Below are 18,162 nucleotides of genomic sequence, written 5' to 3'. Positions count from 1 at the left end.
GGTCTATGAAATATAATAATAATAATAACAATAACAATAATAATAATAGTGTAGGTCTGTGTCAAGGACGTAGGTAAGGGCGGGTTCTCAGGTTCAACCCCCCCATTGCATGTCCGAAGCTCCGCCCTCCGTTTGTGGAGGATTTTGTATTTTTTTTAGTGTTTTTTCAGTTTTTGGGCTGCAGGGGGCACAGTTTTTAGGCTGGCAGCACCAACATTTCAGGAGTTTTTCTGTAGACTCTCCTGATGATACCACCCAAGTTTGGTGAGGTTTAAAAATGGAAAATATAATTTCCAAACTATTCTCAAAAATAAGGTCAAAACTTGGATAGTGTGACATTTCGCTTGTAAGAAATGTGACCAGAAACTAATGATCACAATCATCTATTAATGTCTATTCCGTATTAATGTCTTTGATGATTAGAATACTACCTGTATGCTAGCTCTCCAATGCTCAGGGCACTTGGTGTTCTACCCTTGCGGTTTCTTTTAATATTGTTATTATTGAAAAATTATATATATATATATAATATTGGTTCTAAATATATATAATTTTTCATGCTGTTTTGTGTCACTCAAGTAGCTGATACTAATAAAAAGAGTTAGGTGGCTTTTCCTGTGGACAAAAGCAGTTGTTTGCAATCTCTTTACAGGGGGGGGGGGGAGATCTTCTCATGTTACCCTGTTTCCCCGAATATAAGACATCCCCGAAAAATATGACATAGTAGAGGTTTTGCTGAAGTGCGAAATATAAGGCATCCCCCGAAAGTAAGACACAGCAAAGTTTTTGTTTGGAAGCATGCCCGACGAACAGAACACAGAAGAATAAGACATCCCCTGAAGATAAGACATAGCGCATCTTTGGGAGCAAAAATTAATATAAGACACTGTCTTATATTCGGGGAAACATGGTATGTAACATCAAAATGATTCAGCCAAGCTTCAAAAATCAATTGTTCAAAGGTGTCGGCACTCACAAAACAGAAATACACGCACATGCTCACACACTGATCTCACAGTACCTTTTTGGTTCTAAATATACTTTAATTGCCTCAGAAACAAAACATTTGAGCTTGTTTTAAAAGTCCTCATCACAGAGTGAAGTTTGTGTGTTAAACTCTAGGTACATAATTTAAGCTTCGATTCATTGCGCAGTTGAGGAAACAAAGACAGGATGTAGGAATGGATCTGGAAGAGCAGTAGCGGCTTCTATAATGAAAATGTTTTAAACTGTGAGAATTTGACAACAGAGGTTTGTTTCGATACTCGCAACCACCAATCGATTTAGGACACACGGATTAAAGTAGCTTACAAGGTAGTTAAGTAATTCAAAAACAAAGATTTCCCCTTTCTTTGAAAAAGCAAAGACGAAGGACATAGCTACAAAGATCCTTCAAAAAGGAGTCCTGGCTTTCCTCATACACATTGATCCAAGCTGAAAGGCAAGGTTCTGATCAACCCAATACTTTTTTTGGGGGGTGGGGGGGCTATCACACAAAGGAGCTCCAAGCGGGAAGGGGAACTCTCCGCTTTCTCTTAGGCATACTTAGATCAGGAAAATTATGTCATCCGACATCATGATCTGGTTGTCGTCTTGCATCTGCTCCAGAGCTGCCTTCACCTCAGAAGACAAGAAGGGTGTCGGCCTATCTTGGTTGATGGACTTCATCACGTTCTCCAGACCAACCGACTGCGCGTGAGTTGAGCGGAACACCTCCAGAAGGGCAGCCTTGAATTCTTTCAGCCTACGCAGGGAGAAGAAAACAGAGTTAACAATGAATTCCACTCAGTGCCTCATGATCAGCTTCCTTTTCCAGCTAGAAAGCAAATGGGGCCTACATAAAGAAGGCCCTGTTTGGCATGGGGGGGCTTTAGTTCAAGATAAGTCCATTACACTGTGAATGTTGTAAGGTCGATACACTGCAGTGGCGTAGGAGGTTAAGAGCTCGTGTATCTAATCTGGAGGAACCGGGTTTGATTCCCAGCTCTGCCGCCTGAGCTGTGGAGGCTTCTCTGGGGAATTCAGATTAGCCTGTATATTCTCACACACGCCAGCCGGGTGACCTTGGGCTAGTCACAGCTTCTCGGAGCTCTCTCAGCCCCACCCACCTCACAGGGTGTTTGTTGTGAGAGGGGGAAAGGCAAGGAGATTGTAAGGCCCTTTAAGTCTCCTGCAGGAGAGAAAGGGGGGATATAAATCCAAACTCTTCTTATTATTATTATTTATTTATATCCCGCTTTTCTCCCCAGTTCCCCCCCCCCCCCCCCGCATTCTCACAACAACCCTGTCAGATTGGCCAAACTGGGAGTTTGTGATAAGCCCAAGGTCACCCTAGCAAGCCTCCATGGTGGATCTGAACCGGATCTCCTAGGATTCTTGTCCATCACACTGAAAGGGCATAATGTCATGTTCGAAAAGTCCACAACATCACACAACCTGGCAGCTGGCTGAAAGATTTCAGATCTTCAGGCTGAAAAGGACAGCCACAAAATTGCTTGAAATAATTTAAAAGTCAGGAGTTTTTTGTCATTCTGTAAGATACCCACCTAGATTCAGCCAGTTTTGTTTTAGTCTCTCCGGTTCCTGGAGGATCAGGAGATTTGGGGGTCCGTGCTTGAACTGGAAACACCCGGACAGAAAAAGGATGGAGTTAAAAACAGGATTTAACTTATTCTCTGTTCATGCACCATTTATTATTCTGAAAAGCAAAATGCATCAGCAAAGACAGTAAAGCAGTTTATGTCTTCTTGCAGCTGATGAACACAGTCAATTATTTCAATAGCCAAAGCATTATTCTTTGTATTATTTCATTATTATTTCAGTAATACATTATTTCAATAGCTAAAGCATTATCCTTTGCATACCCTTGAGTTACGTTTTGTTGCTCTTGAACAGAGCAGTTATCATAGCAATCTTTGCCTCCCAAAGCGTATTTCAATCATACAGCCAGGAACCTCAAATAGCATATGACAAACATTATATCAGGTGGACTGTGTGTACTCAGGGAATAGACAACTACTGTATACAATGAAAGAGGCAATTTGGGAAAAGGCAGGGTTTTGACTTCAAGAAAGGTAGCTCAAAATTCCCTGTTTTCTGGATTCCAGGGTCAGGTCAAATGCTCATAGTCCAAGAGGTCCAAGGAGAAACAGAGAACGTGCAAACGGTTACAGAGTTGCAACCCCTTCAATAAACTTTTTCAAAACTTGAGTTTTCCTGCAAATTGTAAACACCACTTGCTTTGGGAAGGCTCAAACGGGCAAGAAGAAGTCTCACATGCCAATTCAAGGCACGGGCAACCTCAATTTGCCCCAGAGCTGTGCGGGGAAAGAAAGCATCGATCAAAAGGAAATACACACCCTTGGTAAATCTAATCTTTCCTACCAACCAGCCTCCAAAACAAGCAACACCGGTCAGCAGCTGGCCTTTTTGCCTTTGTTTAGCACAGTGATGACGAACCTTTTCGAGACCGAGTGCCCAAACTGCAAGCCAAAACCCACTTATTTATCGCAAAGTGCCAACATGGCAATTTAACCTGAATACTGAGGTTTTAGTATAGAAAAAACAGTTGGCTCCAAGGCGCGCATTACTCGGGAGTAAGCTTGGTGGTAGTCGGTGGCTTTGCTTTGAAGCAACTGTGCAACGCTTCGAATGGGTGAATCATGACCCTAGGAGGATTTACTCAGAAGCAAGCCCCATTGCCAGCAACCAAGCTTACTTCCAGGTAAAGGATCATGCTTTAGTTCTTCCCATGAAAATCAGTAGGGTTTAACAGCGCTTAACAGGATTACCTACACTGCTTCCCCAAAACTAGGTCTTAGGTTTAATGCTAATAATCTCCCTGAAATAACTGCTCTATTATCACATGACAAACTCTGTGCATGCGTGCCCACAGAGAGGGCTCTGAGTGCGGAGGGCTATGGCACGGGTGCCATAGGTTCGCCACCACTGGTTTAGCATTACGGCTTCTTTGACCAACCTGCTTAGTCAATTGCCTCCTAGCCCCACCCCTCTTACATTTAGGGGGCAGCTACCCCACAAGGAGGAGAGCAAACAAGACCCCTTTTGGTTGAGCAGGAGTTGCTGGAATGACGGTTCTACACAGCTGCTGCGACACTGGCAGATAAAAGCCTGCCAGCAGATTCCACAGCACAACAACATCCTTTGCCAAATGGCGCTCCTGGACTCTGTTGCTCTGAGAAGGACTGGAGGAGCGGCTCACCCTCAGGCATCTCCTCCTCTGTGTCGCTGAAGTCGTAGGGATCGGGTCGCTCCCCTCCCGTGGCCTTCCTTCTGAAGGAGCACAAAGAAGATAACAGAAATATTATCAGACAAATATGTAGAAAAAGGCGCAAGCACATCACATCGCAACATTTACTAGGCAGACTAAGTTTACGGGGTGGTTTGCCGTCGCCATCCCAATTTTAGGGCTTGTTACTCCAATCATCAACAAGACTCAGGAAGGTTTCAAGAGCTTTATTGGAACTGTGTCATCCCTGGCTCGTTAGTCTACAACGAAGCGAGACACAGACCCACACAGGTGGTCAAGCCTGTGCACCGAGGGGTTGCTTTCTCAGAAAAAAACTTTTTAAAAATTGGGAAAATGCCTCTCTGTTTGCTATTTTTTGTGTAAGAAACTCAAGTGATCTGCCTGCTAAGGTGACGGGATCAGCCGGCCTCTCACACACAGATCGGGTAGTCCTGCTGGCGTCACTCCACTCCCGAGCCCAAGCGTTGTAGCTGCTTCCAGTCACCAGGGGGAGCCATCCACTACACTTGGCTGCAAGAGACCCGACTGCCTTCGACAGGAGTCACACAGATCTGTGTGTGTGTCGGGAGGTCTGTTTATTTTGGGGTTTGCTTTTGCTGCTTTCTGGATGCTGGGGGTGGTGGAATGGGTTAATTGCATTTCTAGCTGACTTTTCTGTGTCTTTTGTGTGATGCTATATAGTACCAGGTGCTGTCCAAGGTCAGTGCCTGGCTGTCTTCGCTGTTATCTCATTTGCAGTTCTTTTGGCAGGCAGTCCCACGATGGCTGTGTGTGTGTGTGTGTGTGCACCCTGCTTTAACTATAGGGGTTTGCGCGGGCAAATCCCAGTTCTGGCTTTAGCCAGGGAAGATCCTCATCTTCAATAAACTACTGTTCTTCTACATGAGTTTGTTGCTGTTTTTGGGATTTTGACAGTGTGACAGCCTATATTCCATCCACCATGGGCCCTTGCCAACTCTAATTGTTGTGGGTCGAAGGGGGTTTGCGCTCTTCGGTGCCTTCATCAGTGCCAATTTGCCATTTACTTGCATATGAGGTGTTTTATAGGTAATCTGTCAATGGATATTACCGAAGAGCGCAATTTCGTGCGATGCGTTCCTGCCAGCAATGAATTGAAGACCGCAATATTTATGAATGAACTTTTGTGATCAACTGCAAGAACCTGGAATTTGAATGAATGTGGAAACACCTTTGAAGGGACTGTTTATGTTTAGATTATTGAATAGAAAAAGAGAAAAATAATTCATGTGCTGATACAACAGTGAATGATGAAATTCTGTTGATATGACATAGATATACGATTACAATTGTGTGTGATGAGCACTGTTCCTTAATATATAAGAAATACCAAACCTAAATTGGCTGCCTAGTGGGTGACGTGTTTAATGTGTTAGTGCTTATTTAGACGTTACCTACATCCTTGTTACCTTCACCTTGGACTGTAAGAAATGAAGCAAATGATCCCACCATGTCTGGGAGACGGCAAAGAATATCAAGGGGGCAAAACCAAAAGATTCCTCAATTATTCTTGGTCGCCCTTCTATAACAGCACAGGACTCTCGTGGCCAGCCCGCGTTTTCAAAAAGAGGACCCAAAGCCTGCGATTGGCCACCTCTGCCATCCTAGCAACCAGATTCCAACACAAACGCGCTGTTCCGGTTTGCCTTCCGCCTCTTGTCTTTTGGCCCACCTCTTTTTCTGCTTCCTTTCGGTTTCCCGTTCCTCTTCTTCGTCTGTTTCTTGCTCTGCCTCGTCTCTGGACTGCTTCTTCCGTTTCTTTTCTTTCTCCAGAACCTTTGAGACGAGTCAGAAACCAAAGAATCTGTAAGAATCTGCAATCCCCACATGTCCCAACCAGGCCTCTGCGCTCTGCACAGGCAAACCTGTCGGTGATCCCCAGCCCCCCTATGGTATGACTGGCCTCTACCTGGGCCAGGGCCTTCTCTGGCCCTGCAGAAGGCCATTGCTTTCACATCTTGCATGGGAGCTCCCAAAGGCACCTGGTGGGCCACTGCGAGTAGCAGAGTGTGGACTAGATGGACTCTGGTCTGATCCAGCAGGCTCTTTCTTATGTTCTTATGTTCTTAAATGCCTTAGCAGACCAGGTGCTCAGGAGCAGCAGCAGCAGAAGGCCATTGCTTTCACATCTTGCATGGGAGCTCCCAAAGGCACCTGGTGTGCCACTGCGAGTAGCAGAGTGCTAGACTAGATGGACTCTGGTCTGATCCAGCAGGCTAGTTCTTATGTTCTTATGACCTTCAGCAGTTCCGTGGGCCCGCAAAACAGAGCTGTTCCACTGGGCCTTTGATAGAGCCAGCTGCTGATCGCCACTTCTTTTTCATCTACCCACGCGCCCCCCCCCCCCCCCCCCCCGCGATACCATCTCTGGCCGCAAATGTGTTGTGCCTGTTCTCTCCCAAAAGTGGATTTTTCTGGGCAGTTGTAAGTGCTGTGGAGGTCATGCAACTATATCGTTTTAACTTGTTGTTGTTCTAATTTTATTGTGTTTTATCTATTGTACACTGCCCAGAGCCCTCTGGGGGTGGGCGGTCTATTAAATCAAGTAAATAAACAAACGGGTCCTGTCTCAAAGCATCTACCTACTAACGATGTGGCATTTCATACAGGACGGAGGAATCGTTGGTGACTTTTGTGAAGATATAGACTCTTAATCTTTTAATCATGATTAACCGGCATGCACCCTGTGTCCGAACACGGCAAGTAAGGGGTCTTCAAGAACACCTTGAGCACAGGTGTCAAACTCGCGGCCCTCCAGATGTTATGGACTACAGTTCCCATCATCCCCTGCCAGCATGGTGCTGGCAGGGGATGATGGGAACTGTAGTCCATAACATCTGGAGGGCTACGAGTTTGACACCTATGACCTTGAGGATAGAGCTCTCGATTTTCATTCACTAGAGAACAACACAACCGAACACAACAGACAAAGGTTTGTTTGCATCCTGGTCGCAGTGTTCCCGTTCAACAAACTGATTTCTGAACCTGAGAGTCCGGTTATTGCAGGGAGGTCGACAGATCCTGACACGTCAAAGACACAAACAGACTACTTCGCTGCCCTGCCTCCTCAGCGAGGCCTTGCTTCTGAAAACCAAAGAGCCCCTGCTCGCTACTGGGGCACGCGTACCTTTTTGAAGTAGGCAAACTGCACCAGATCCAAAGCGGCTTTTGCGTCCACCTCGTCGATGCTTTTACACATGCGGGCTTTAGCGTGCGCAGTAGAGAGCCGGATCAGTGTTTCTAGCGTACGGGCCGTGATGGGGCAAGTCTGGAAAACAACAGGGAGGGCCATTCAGCCTCTGAAGGACCAAAGCAAACAAAATAAACACGAAGCAGATTCAGGCATTCACGGCTGGTATTCCAAAACTGTGAAATATGCTTTAGAGCACAACAGTAATTAGAACGCAGTTTCCTGCATGCTAACTGCAAAATTGTAGATATTAGGCATGGTGCAGGGCGTGGCAGCTTGGGTGCCAATCTGTTACTGCAATGGCTGCTCCTCTGCCAGAATAGCTTTCTTGTCTCCAGAGGGGAAGGAAAGGTTTGCCAGTTTCGGCTATTCCAACTGCAGACACCCAATTCACACCAGCTCTGCCTCTTGGAGGTCACCAAGTCAAAGAAGTGTCTTGTCGAAGGCTTTCACGGCTGGATTCAACTGGTTCTGGTGGGTTTTCCGGGCTGTGGGGCCATGGTCTGGTGGATCTTGTTCCTAACGTTTTGCCTGCATCTGTGGCTGGCATCTTCAGAGGTGTATCACAGAAGGAAGTCTGTTACACACTGTTTACACTGTTACACACAGTGTGTAGCAGACTTCCCTCTGTGATACACCTCTGAAGATGCCAGCCACAGATGCAGGCGAAACGTTAGGAACAAGGTCCACCAGACCATGGCCACACAGCCCAGAAAACCCACCAGAACCAGTCAAAGAAGTATGATTGCTGGGGTCGGGGGCAGGAACAGATAAGGCTGCATGGGTCATGACTAGAGCAAGGTGTAACTCTTTTCCGTCCGTACATCTTCAAGGTCGCTTCTCTAATATCCCACAAAATGAGCGTTGCTGTCGTTTTTGTCCTAATACAGTGGTGACGAACCTTTGGCACTCCAGATGTTATGGACTACAATTCCCATCAGCCATCCCCTTCCTGCATGGAAGTGAAGGCATTACAGATAAACAGAAGGTTATATATCTTTTAAACAGCCACAACTACGAGCTGTTGGAAGCGGTGGCTAAATTTTTAAATGGTGTTATTTTAACTCGTCAGAAATTGTAAAGTTGTAAAGGCTGTTATTATCTTGCTAAGCTAATCTTAAACAATCTATATGCCATTAAAGGTATTCGAAATCGAAATCGAATTCCCATCAGCCCCCCAATTGGCCATGCTGGCAGGGGCTGATGGGAATTGTAGTCCATAACATCTGGAGTGCCAAAGGTTCGCCACCACGGTCCTAATACAACTGATTCACTTTCTCATATTCTGCTTCACTGTTCAAAATACAACAACATCAGAACTGATTTGAGAACTGTATTACCAACAGGATTTATGCTCCTTTCTGATAAGATAAACATGGCTAAGCTTCTAAATAACTCTAATGCTGAAATCTCTGAAGCTGTTGCTACATTTTTACTCTGTGTACTGCAAGTTGTGCAATAATGATCTTTTTATTGTATTTGGAATTCATGACACACTCCGGTTTTATGCCTAATAAAGGTTTGGGATTTGGATTTGAATAAGGCTGCAAGGAAAGGAGGAAGGGAATTTTTCCCTCCACTGGTATGATTCTACTTACATTGCTTGGAGTCCCAAGTCAGCAAGTTTTTTTCTGAGCCTCCGAGGTGACCTGCAGCAACACGCAAGTCAGCACAACACAACAAATTACTCACTCGAGCAACGTCGGAGTTCACTTCTTCTTGACTGCGAAGCTCAGAGTAAGACTTGGCTATGAACGCCGCGGCCTCCTCAGTCAGCACTGGCTTGAGCATCTTGGCAAAGTTGATGTACTTCCTCATGAACTCCACGCTGACGATCTTCTCTCTACAGGACAAACCACAGTGAAGAAGAAGAAGATGAATTGGTTTTTATATCCCGCTTTTCTCAATCTTGAAGGAGTCTCAAAGTGTGTTGTTTTCCTTTTCCTTCCCCACCGCAGACACCTTGTGAGGCAGGTGGGACTGAGAGAGTTCTGAGAGAACCGTGACTGGCCCAAGGTCACCCAGCCGCCTTCATGTGGAGGAGTGGGGAAACACATCCATTTCACCAGATGAGAGTCTGCCGCACTTAACCACTACCCCACGCTGCCTGATCGGGAGGAGTCACTCTGTTTCAATGCCTAACTTTTTTTGTGTTTGGGTTGTGTGGCATGAGACCAACTGGGCTGAGGTTCTTATGAAGGCCTCAGCCTCTATGCCCTGTTGTTGGACTTCAAGAGGAACTGGTTGGCTACTGTGTGAGACAGGATGCTGGACTAGATGGACCAGTTGGCTGATCCAGCTGGGTTCTTCTGATGTTCTTACGAAGGCCTCAGCCTCTATGCCCTGTTGTTGGACTTCAAGAGGAACTGGTTGGCCACTGTGTGAGACAGGATGCTGGACTAGATGGACCACTTGGCTGATCCAGCTGGGCTCTTCTGAGGTTCTTATGAAGGCCTCAGCCTCTATGCCCATTCTTGGACCTCAGAGGAACTGGTTGGCCACTGTGTAAGACTGGATAATAGACTAAATGGACGCCTGGACTGACCCTTATTATATGATGTTCTTGTTTCTGAAATTCACTCCCAGAGGAATTTCACACCCTAATTGTGAGCTTATAAGAGGCACTTAGTGGGTCACTATTGGAAACACCAAGTTGTGTCTACATTTGCCCTGAGGGGGATTTTTTATATTTTTTGGTACCTGCTTATCATACAGAAAACTATGGAAGGTTCACAAACCAATCAATCTCCTGTGGTCCCACAGGAGCTCAGTTTGGCTTTTGTGTAGGTCTGCTGCCACAGGAGGTGGTGATGGCCACTAACCTGGATAGCTTTAAAAGGGGCTTGGACAGATTTATGGAGGAGAAGTCGATCTATGGCTACCAATCTTGATCCTCCTTGATCTGAGATTGCAAATGCCTTAGCAGACCAGGTGCTCAGGAGCAGCAGCAGCAGAAGGCCATTGCTTTCACATACTACATGTGAGCTCCCAAAGGCACCTGGTAGGCCACTGAGAGTAGCAGAGTGCTGGACTAGATGGACTCTGGTCTGATCCAGCAGGCTCGTTCTTATGTTCTGATGTTCTTATTTTCCAAGTTGCCCAGAGTTCTGAGCGCAGCAGGCTTCGGACCCTTCAAACAACGACAGGAAGGAAAGAGGGCGCAACACTTACTTCCGCCTTTTCGGCCCGTGCAGCAGATCATCGTGTTTTTCATATATCTGCACCTCCTGCTCTTCCTCCTCTGCAAGGCTGGGATCCTCCGTGGCCAGCCGCTCAACGGAGCTGCCCAGAGGCATGACTGGAAATACAAGGGAGGGTTACTTGCATACACACAAATATAGCCTGACCAAACAATTCCCAGGCACCACGGCACCTGCCATAGCTTTTCTGATCTATTCAAGTCCTCAGCCAATGCTCTAACTACTACACCACACTGCCTCAGAAAGGTTGGAGGTCACCGTTAATGAGTAACTTAATTAATTTGCTGCCCTAAATTTGCTAATATCAGATCAAAATATTCCAATATTCTTTCTAGGATACCTAGTGAAATGGGAGAATCAGGTAGACTTCCTTTCCTTCTGGACAATTCTGACAATGAAACTTGTGAATTGGTAGCACGATTTTTACGAGGTGATGCACAATCAATAATTTATATTCTATCTTAAACCTTTGTATTTGTGTACCTTTCATCTCAGGTTTTTTATTGTGTTATGATTATTGTTATGCCAAATAAAGGCTTATTATTATTATTATTATTATTATTATTATTATTATTATTATTATTATTAAGATGTCAAACTAAACTTACATAACGTTAACAACTTTTCAACTAGATACTCAACTACTTCTAGTATTTATTTGTTTTATTATATCAAATTTGATACCCCAACCTACCCTGGCACAAGGTTGGGCTGAGAGTGGCTATAAAATCATTCCAGATATAACAATAAAATCATTCCATACAAATATCTAACCAACGTTATAAATCTATTAAAATCACTAACACTAACTCACCAAGGTGGCGCTCCACAGAAGGACTAAGCAATTCCCAATTTGTAACACCTCCTTCCCAAACTATATTTATCTTGTTGTGGTGGGTTTTCCAGGCTGTGTGGCCGTGGCCTGGTGGATCTTGTTCCTAACGTTTTGCCTGCATCTGTGCCTGGCATCTTCAGAGGTGTATCACAGAGGGAAGTCTGTTACACACTGTGTCTAGTGAGAATGGGAATGTTTAGGTACACACAGGACAGTGTGTAACAGACTTCCCTCTGTGATATACCTCTGAAGATGCTAGCCACAGATGCAGGTGAAACGTTAGGAACAAGATCCACCAGACCACGGCCACACAGACCGGAAAACCCACCACAACCAGTTGAACGTAAAATAGTTATATTCTTGTTCTCTTTTCAAATAAACAGTTAACGGGTCCCAAACTTTAACAAATTTTTCCGAGCTATGATTACTGTTGATAATTTGTCCATTTCTGAGAGTTCTATTAATTTATTTATCCAGTCCTTGCGGTTGGTAAGTTCGAAGATTTCCACTCTTTTGCTTTTTCAGGATTGTATTAACTCTTTTACTTTTTAACTCCATGCAATGTTGTTTCGTACAATGTATTTTATCTATTTTAAATGGCTGCATATTTTAAACATTTTTGCATATTATGTAATATTTTTGTAGCCTAGATACCAATAAAGGCTTGGATTGGATGATTATCTGTAAACTGTATTACTAGCTAACATTGTCTATGCATTTCATTTGTTGTTGTTATTACTATGTTGTTATACTAAGTTACCTCTATGATGGCTGTTATATGCATAAAAGAAGACTGAAGGAACTGAAAACGCAAATTTACGCGCAAGGCGTTTTACTATTGTTTTGTGCTCATTGAAGGAACTATCAACCTCATTTAAGGTTTTGGAACACACTCAACTTGGATATTTTTCAAAAAGACTTAGTATATTTCAACAGACTGAGTACCTTTTCCAATTCACACATTGGTGTTATAGTGCTTAAAAGAATTTGTTGATTGTGCTGGAAAGATTATTGTGCTGAAAAATAACTGTGCAGATAAGAACTAGTTACTATGCCGAGAAGATTATTGTGCTTCAAAACAATTGTGCTGATAAGACTAATTTGTTTTTTTTTTGTGGGTTGAAAACGATCATTGTGCTGTAAAACTGAATAGATAAGACTTAGGAAACAAAGGAAACAAAGGCCAGGATACTTCTATTCAGATGCTCCCACCAGGGACCTTGCTATCTCCATTGTTACTCCCATGCTATAGACTTCATTGTTACTCTTACTTCTATTCAGATGCCCTCAACTATTGACCTGGTTGCCTTCTTTGTTACTCACAGACAATGTTTCTTCACCCACCCTGGACACTCCAACAGATATATATACTCCACTTGCTTTCCCAACATCAGATCCTCTGAAGATGCCAGCCACAGACGCAGGCGAAAAGTCAGGAGAGAATGCTGCTAGAACACGGCCAAATAGCACTGAAACCACACAGCACCCCAGTGATTCCGGCCGTGAAAGCCTTCGATAATAGATAAGACTTACTTGTGTTGATTAGAGTATTGCATGGATTACAGTGTGGTAACCTATATATATGTTCTGTTTATGGAATACAATTTTGTTGCTTTACTATCTGGCTAGATGCCTATGAATTTTGAAATATTCTGAGATTGCCACTCAGTTTAATAGAGCGTGAACACGTTCTTGGTATCCTCTATTTATATTCACACTCTTCCTAGTTTCTTGTTGGATTGGATTGGCCCAAATGGACCAGATTAACCTGGGCTGTGAAAAGTTTGAAGGCCAAGCAGCAGGGCCAGAGCGAGGGGGGACTGTGCCCGGGGCATGTGTGTGCCCTGCGCCCCGCCCCCAAATGTCCCCGCCACGCCCTCACACTGGCACGCGCCCAGTGCGTTGCACACACCCCCACCGCCCCTCGGCATTACACCACCGCCAAGCAGTCTTGGCTCTTACATGGGAGATGACCAAGCAACACCAGGATTTCTATGTGGAAGAAGGCAACGGCAAACCACCTCTGCTCCTCCCTTGCCTGGAACACTCTGTGGACGTCACCTTGAGTCAGCAGTGACTCAGCGACACACGCAAACATGAAACTGCCTTTCACATCACCTACCACCTGGCCCTTTTAATTGGAGCTGTGGGGGATCGAACCCAGGGCCTTCTGCGACTCTGAGGAACATCTTCCCATCCCCCTTCTCAGATAGGAAATGGGGCAAAAGACTGCAGACACTCACCGTCCCCGTCTTGTTCACCGGCGGCCCGGTAGCGGTGCATCCGCAAAACGTGGTCCGAGATCTCCCGATCTTGCTCGGGATCCATTTGATCCAAGACAATGAAGAGCAGATCGAAACGGGAGAGCAAGGAGTCTTGAAGGCCGATGTTCTCCATGGGGGTTTTGTACTGATCGTACTGTAAAAGAGGCAGGAATGAAGTCAAGTCTGCCTTGCAGTATGAGGTGAAAGGTTGTCGTTATCAAGAAGGGAATCAGATACTTATTGGTGGGGAAAAGAAGAAATTCACCTCCAAAACCAAAACCAAAACAAGGCGTGCATCCCCCCCCCCCCCCCCCACACACACACACAGAGCCCCAAGTAGTCTGGTGTCATTTTGAGCAACGAAAATTCAGAGGAACGATGGCAGACGCTTTGGACTGCCTAATACTTCCTTTCTGTCCAGTTTCAGGTGGGTAGCCATGTTCGTTTGCAGTAGAATGACAAAATTGGGAGACCCATGGCCCCTTAGAAACCAACCTAATTTCCAGACCATGAAAAATGTAAGCTTTCAAAAACATTTCTTCCCTGCTCCGATCAAGTGGATTACATTTGAATCCCAACTCCGTTCTTGGGAAGTCCTAAAGCAGTTTATTTCTAACAATGCGTAGAGCCGTGGTGGCGAACCTTTGACACTCCAGATGTTATGGACTACAATTCCCATCAGCCCCTGCCAGCATGGCCATGCTGGCAATTGGTCATCCTAGCAGGGGCTGATGGGAATTGTAGTCCATAACATCTGGAGAGCCAAAGGTTTGCCACCACGGATCTAATCAGTCCTCAGAACTCCCAAATTTCATTTTTAACGCAACCCACTTGCCATTTTTGTTGCAGAGATATAAGAGAAAAGGTGTATTTTTTTAAAAAAGCTGGGGATTTAGAAGAACTAATCGATCGATTAAAATAATGCTACAGTGATATCTCAATTGCCATTTTTTTTAAAAGGAAAAACTCTCTGGCGCCAGGGAAAATGCTGGGTATAGTTGGCAAAATGCTGCTGGTAAGTCGTGGGAATTGCAAAAAATGCACACTTTCTTCTCCACATGATGCCCATATGCTTTGACTTTGATATTTCCAAAAACACTGTCCCAAACCAGGTTTGGGAAAGATTGCAGCAAACCAGAGGGAAAGCAGGAATTGGATGGTTAGGGGACAGCCCTGTGAGGATGCCCCCCCCCCCATGCAAATGTCCACTGTTGTTTGATCCTCATATCAGAGCACATCCTTCCTAGGGTAACGTTCTCAATTGTCACCCGCTATCAAATGAAGCTCCCCTACCCACACTTACTGAATTCAGAACGTACCGTCTGGCTCTCTTCTCGTTCTTTCTTCGGAGGTCATTGATATTGACAATCAAACGGTATTGGTTATCGCTAATCATGGTGCGGACTTTACTCTGGTAAATTCCTTGGTCTTCCTGCAGCAAACAAAACAAAACAAAACAAAACACACCACCAAGATTTTTTACTTCCAGTAAGACATCAGTCACCAGTTTGCTACTGGGCCTTTCCCCACTTACCTTAAGCCTTACTTGAGGAGAGTAGCGCGGGGTCCCCAGGCACTCCCCACAAGAGGGGCGGCGACAGCGCAGCCGCCCCGACGCTGCCGCTGTCGCGCCCCCTCAGCCAGGGATGCCGCGCGCTGATTGCAGCGCACGGCATAGGGGGGATCATGCTGTGGGGAAACGCCCACTGCCATCCAGGGAAAAAAACTACCTGCCTCAAAAGCACATCACTTCTTGCTCCAGATAACGTGCCTTTTCCCTTCCGCTGAAGTGCAGACAAAGTAGCCCGTACTTAAATCAGAAGCACAAGCACACAGGCTTTCAAAAGCTCTCTGCTGATTGACTCGACCGTTTGCTTCGCAGAGAAGCGGCGACAGAATTGTAGTAACGTCCCCCCGGAAAGCAGGATCCAGACCCCAGCATAGGTCTGCGTTCTCCTCTTTTATCAGTAGCCATAGGCTGCTTTTCAGAAGAGGGGCCATGAGTGAAAAAAGGTTGGGACCCCCGTTATATTGACATGAGTGGAAGCCAAAGAGGCTACAGTGCCTCATTTATTGAACTGCATAAGCCCGCCCTTCATTCCAGAAACTCTTATCCAAAGATCTTCAGCAATACATAGCTTTGATTTATTTAAGGAAAATACAGCGGAGATACTTCGCCACTGCTGGTGCGGTCCGTGAGTCTCTACAGAGCAGGAAACTATATTGTGTTGCATTGTCTGTATAGCGGATATTGCTGATATAGTTGGGGGATATTGTCTTGCATGGTCTATATAGTATATACTGTTTACATAGCTGGGGGCTATATTGCATTGCCTATATAGACTATATTGTCTTGCATTATTTATATGGTATATATTGTCTAAATCAGAGGCTACTAAGTATATTGTCTTGCATGGTATACTGTTTACATACCCTGTTTCCCCGAATATAAGACATCCCCTGAAAATAAGATGTAGTAGAGGTTTTGCTGAAGTGCGAAATATAAGGCATCCCCCAAAAGTAAGATCGTAGCAAAGCTTTGCTCAAAGCATGCCCGGAAACAGAACACAGAATATGACATCCCCCCCAAAATAAGACATAGCGCATCTTTGGGAGCAAAAATTAATATAAGACACTGTCTTATTTTCGGGGAAACACAGTAGCTGGGAGCTATATTGCATTGCCTATATAGACTATATTGTCTTGCGTTATCTATATGGTATATATTGTCTATACCAGAGGCAACTAGGTATATTGTCTTGCATGGTATACTGTTTACATAGCTGGGGGCTATATTGCATTGCCTATAATAGACTATATTGTCTTGCGTTATCTATATAGTAGATATTGTCTATAGGGGGCTATATTATCTTGCATTGCTGGTATTGTCTTGCATTTTCTATGTAGAAGAATTCCTGGGCAGGGCTGGGCAGGGCTATACCATAGGGGGCTATACTGACTCGCATTAGAGCAAAAGTGAAAATAGGGGCAATGCGTAACTCACAATAAGAGTTATTCCAAAACCCCGTGGGATACAGAATCGCACTGAATAAGGCTGATTGTGGCATCCCCCTGATCAGCCCGCCGCAAGTGCAAACGGGCAAGCAGCCATGCTCTGCATTGCATACATTTGCACACCATCCAGGCACGCTCAATGTCCGAAATGGAACTCACGCCTACCAAGGAAACACAACCTCCTACCTAAAATCTCCCCAATGTACAAAAACACTCCGCACATGCTCAGAGGTGTTCTTTTTCCCTTGCCAGACACCCTGCAGGGGGGGCAGGCTACCGCCCGCCTTCGCTCACCTCGTCGTCCAAGAAGTCCAGGTAGTCTCGCTGGGCTTCTCGCAGCTCCGTATCGTCCACGGGTGCCGCCATCCCGACGTGATCCGACAGCAACCCAAAATCCGCTTTTCCAACGCAGGACCTTCCTAGGCTCCACCTTTGGCGCGAAAACCGGAGACTTTTTTCCCGCCAAGCGGTAAAGAGGCGTGGTTAGAACGTCCCTTCGCCCAGCTCCTCCTCCTCCTTCCTTTCATTGGGCGCTTTTGCGGCTACTCGACCAATAGGAACAAGTTCTTGCGGCGTTCTAAGGGCTGGAAAGTTGCGCATGACGCGGAAAAGCGTGAGCAGACGGGGTGGGGGTGGGTGAGGGGACCGTTTAAGCGTGAGGCATTATGGACAATGTAGTTTCTGAATCCCACTTTGCCCATTGATCGGAAAAGGCGAAGAGGAAGTGTTAGCGGAACGCATGATGGGAATTGTAGTTTCCAACTAAACCTACTGCGCTTTTTTCTCAAACTGGTGATGGACTATTCTGCTTTTATTATGCTTTACAATGTATGAATTTATTTTGAAAAATATTATTCCCCGCTTTGCAATTTATTTAAAAATATGCATACTCTGCTTTACTACTTTATTTAAAATATTTATACCCTGACTCACAATTTATTTATTTATTTATTTATTTATTTATTTATTTAAAACTATTTATACCCCACCTTACAATTTATTTATTTAAAATATTTCTAGCCCACCTTATCTATTTATTCATTGGATTTCTATCCCGCCCTGTCCCCAAAGGGCTGTCCCTTACAATTTATTTATTTTAAATATTTATACCCCATTTTACAATTTATTATTTATTTATTTTAAAACATTTTGAACCGTATTGTCGAAAAGGTTCCACAGCCGGAATAACTGGGGTGCTGTGGGTACTTTGGGCCAGAAGGGTCATTCTAGCAGCATTCTCCTGACGCTTCCGCATCTGTGGCTGGCCTTCAGAGGATCTGATAGTAGGAAAGGAAAGCAAGTGTGGAGTATATATACCTGTGGAGTAACAAATGAAGATGGTAAGCACAACAGCCGTGGTGAGGGCATCT

General features: G+C 45.0%; 1 protein-coding gene across 1 annotated transcript; it reads right to left on the bottom strand.

Moving 5' to 3' along the window:
* Positions 1-1,022: 1,022 nt before the first annotated feature.
* On the bottom strand, positions 1,023-17,255 carry MCM3 (minichromosome maintenance complex component 3). Its single transcript, XM_048506832.1, has 10 exons — positions 17,087-17,255; positions 15,081-15,209; positions 13,757-13,988; positions 10,650-10,776; positions 9,171-9,321; positions 7,416-7,556; positions 5,961-6,064; positions 4,223-4,293; positions 2,547-2,619; positions 1,023-1,744 (listed from the first exon to the last, which is right to left on the bottom strand). Exons 1-10 carry the CDS (start codon positions 17,156-17,158, stop codon positions 1,546-1,548), a joined length of 1,299 nt encoding a protein of 432 aa, XP_048362789.1. The 5' UTR covers positions 17,159-17,255; the 3' UTR covers positions 1,023-1,545.
* Positions 17,256-18,162: the final 907 nt, after the last annotated feature.

This window comes from Sphaerodactylus townsendi, linkage group LG01, assembly GCF_021028975.2.
Source record: "Sphaerodactylus townsendi isolate TG3544 linkage group LG01, MPM_Stown_v2.3, whole genome shotgun sequence".
In the NCBI taxonomy this organism is placed as follows: Eukaryota; Metazoa; Chordata; class Lepidosauria; order Squamata; family Sphaerodactylidae; genus Sphaerodactylus; species Sphaerodactylus townsendi.
The sequence above is the reverse complement of the archived record's forward strand: the minus strand, read 5'-3'. Positions and strand labels throughout refer to the sequence as shown.

Coding starts and splice junctions, on each gene's coding strand:
- MCM3 (XM_048506832.1), bottom strand. CDS start 17,158: ATGGCGGCACCCGTGGACGATACGGAGCTGCGAGAAGCCCAGCGAGAC. Junction 10,777..13,756: donor CGGTGAACAAGACGGGGACG/GTGAGTGTCTGC, acceptor TTGTATTTCCAG/TCATGCCTCTGGGCAGCTCC. Junction 4,294..5,960: donor GAAAGGAAGCAGAAAAAGAG/GTGGGCCAAAAG, acceptor GTGCTCCTTCAG/AAGGAAGGCCACGGGAGGGG.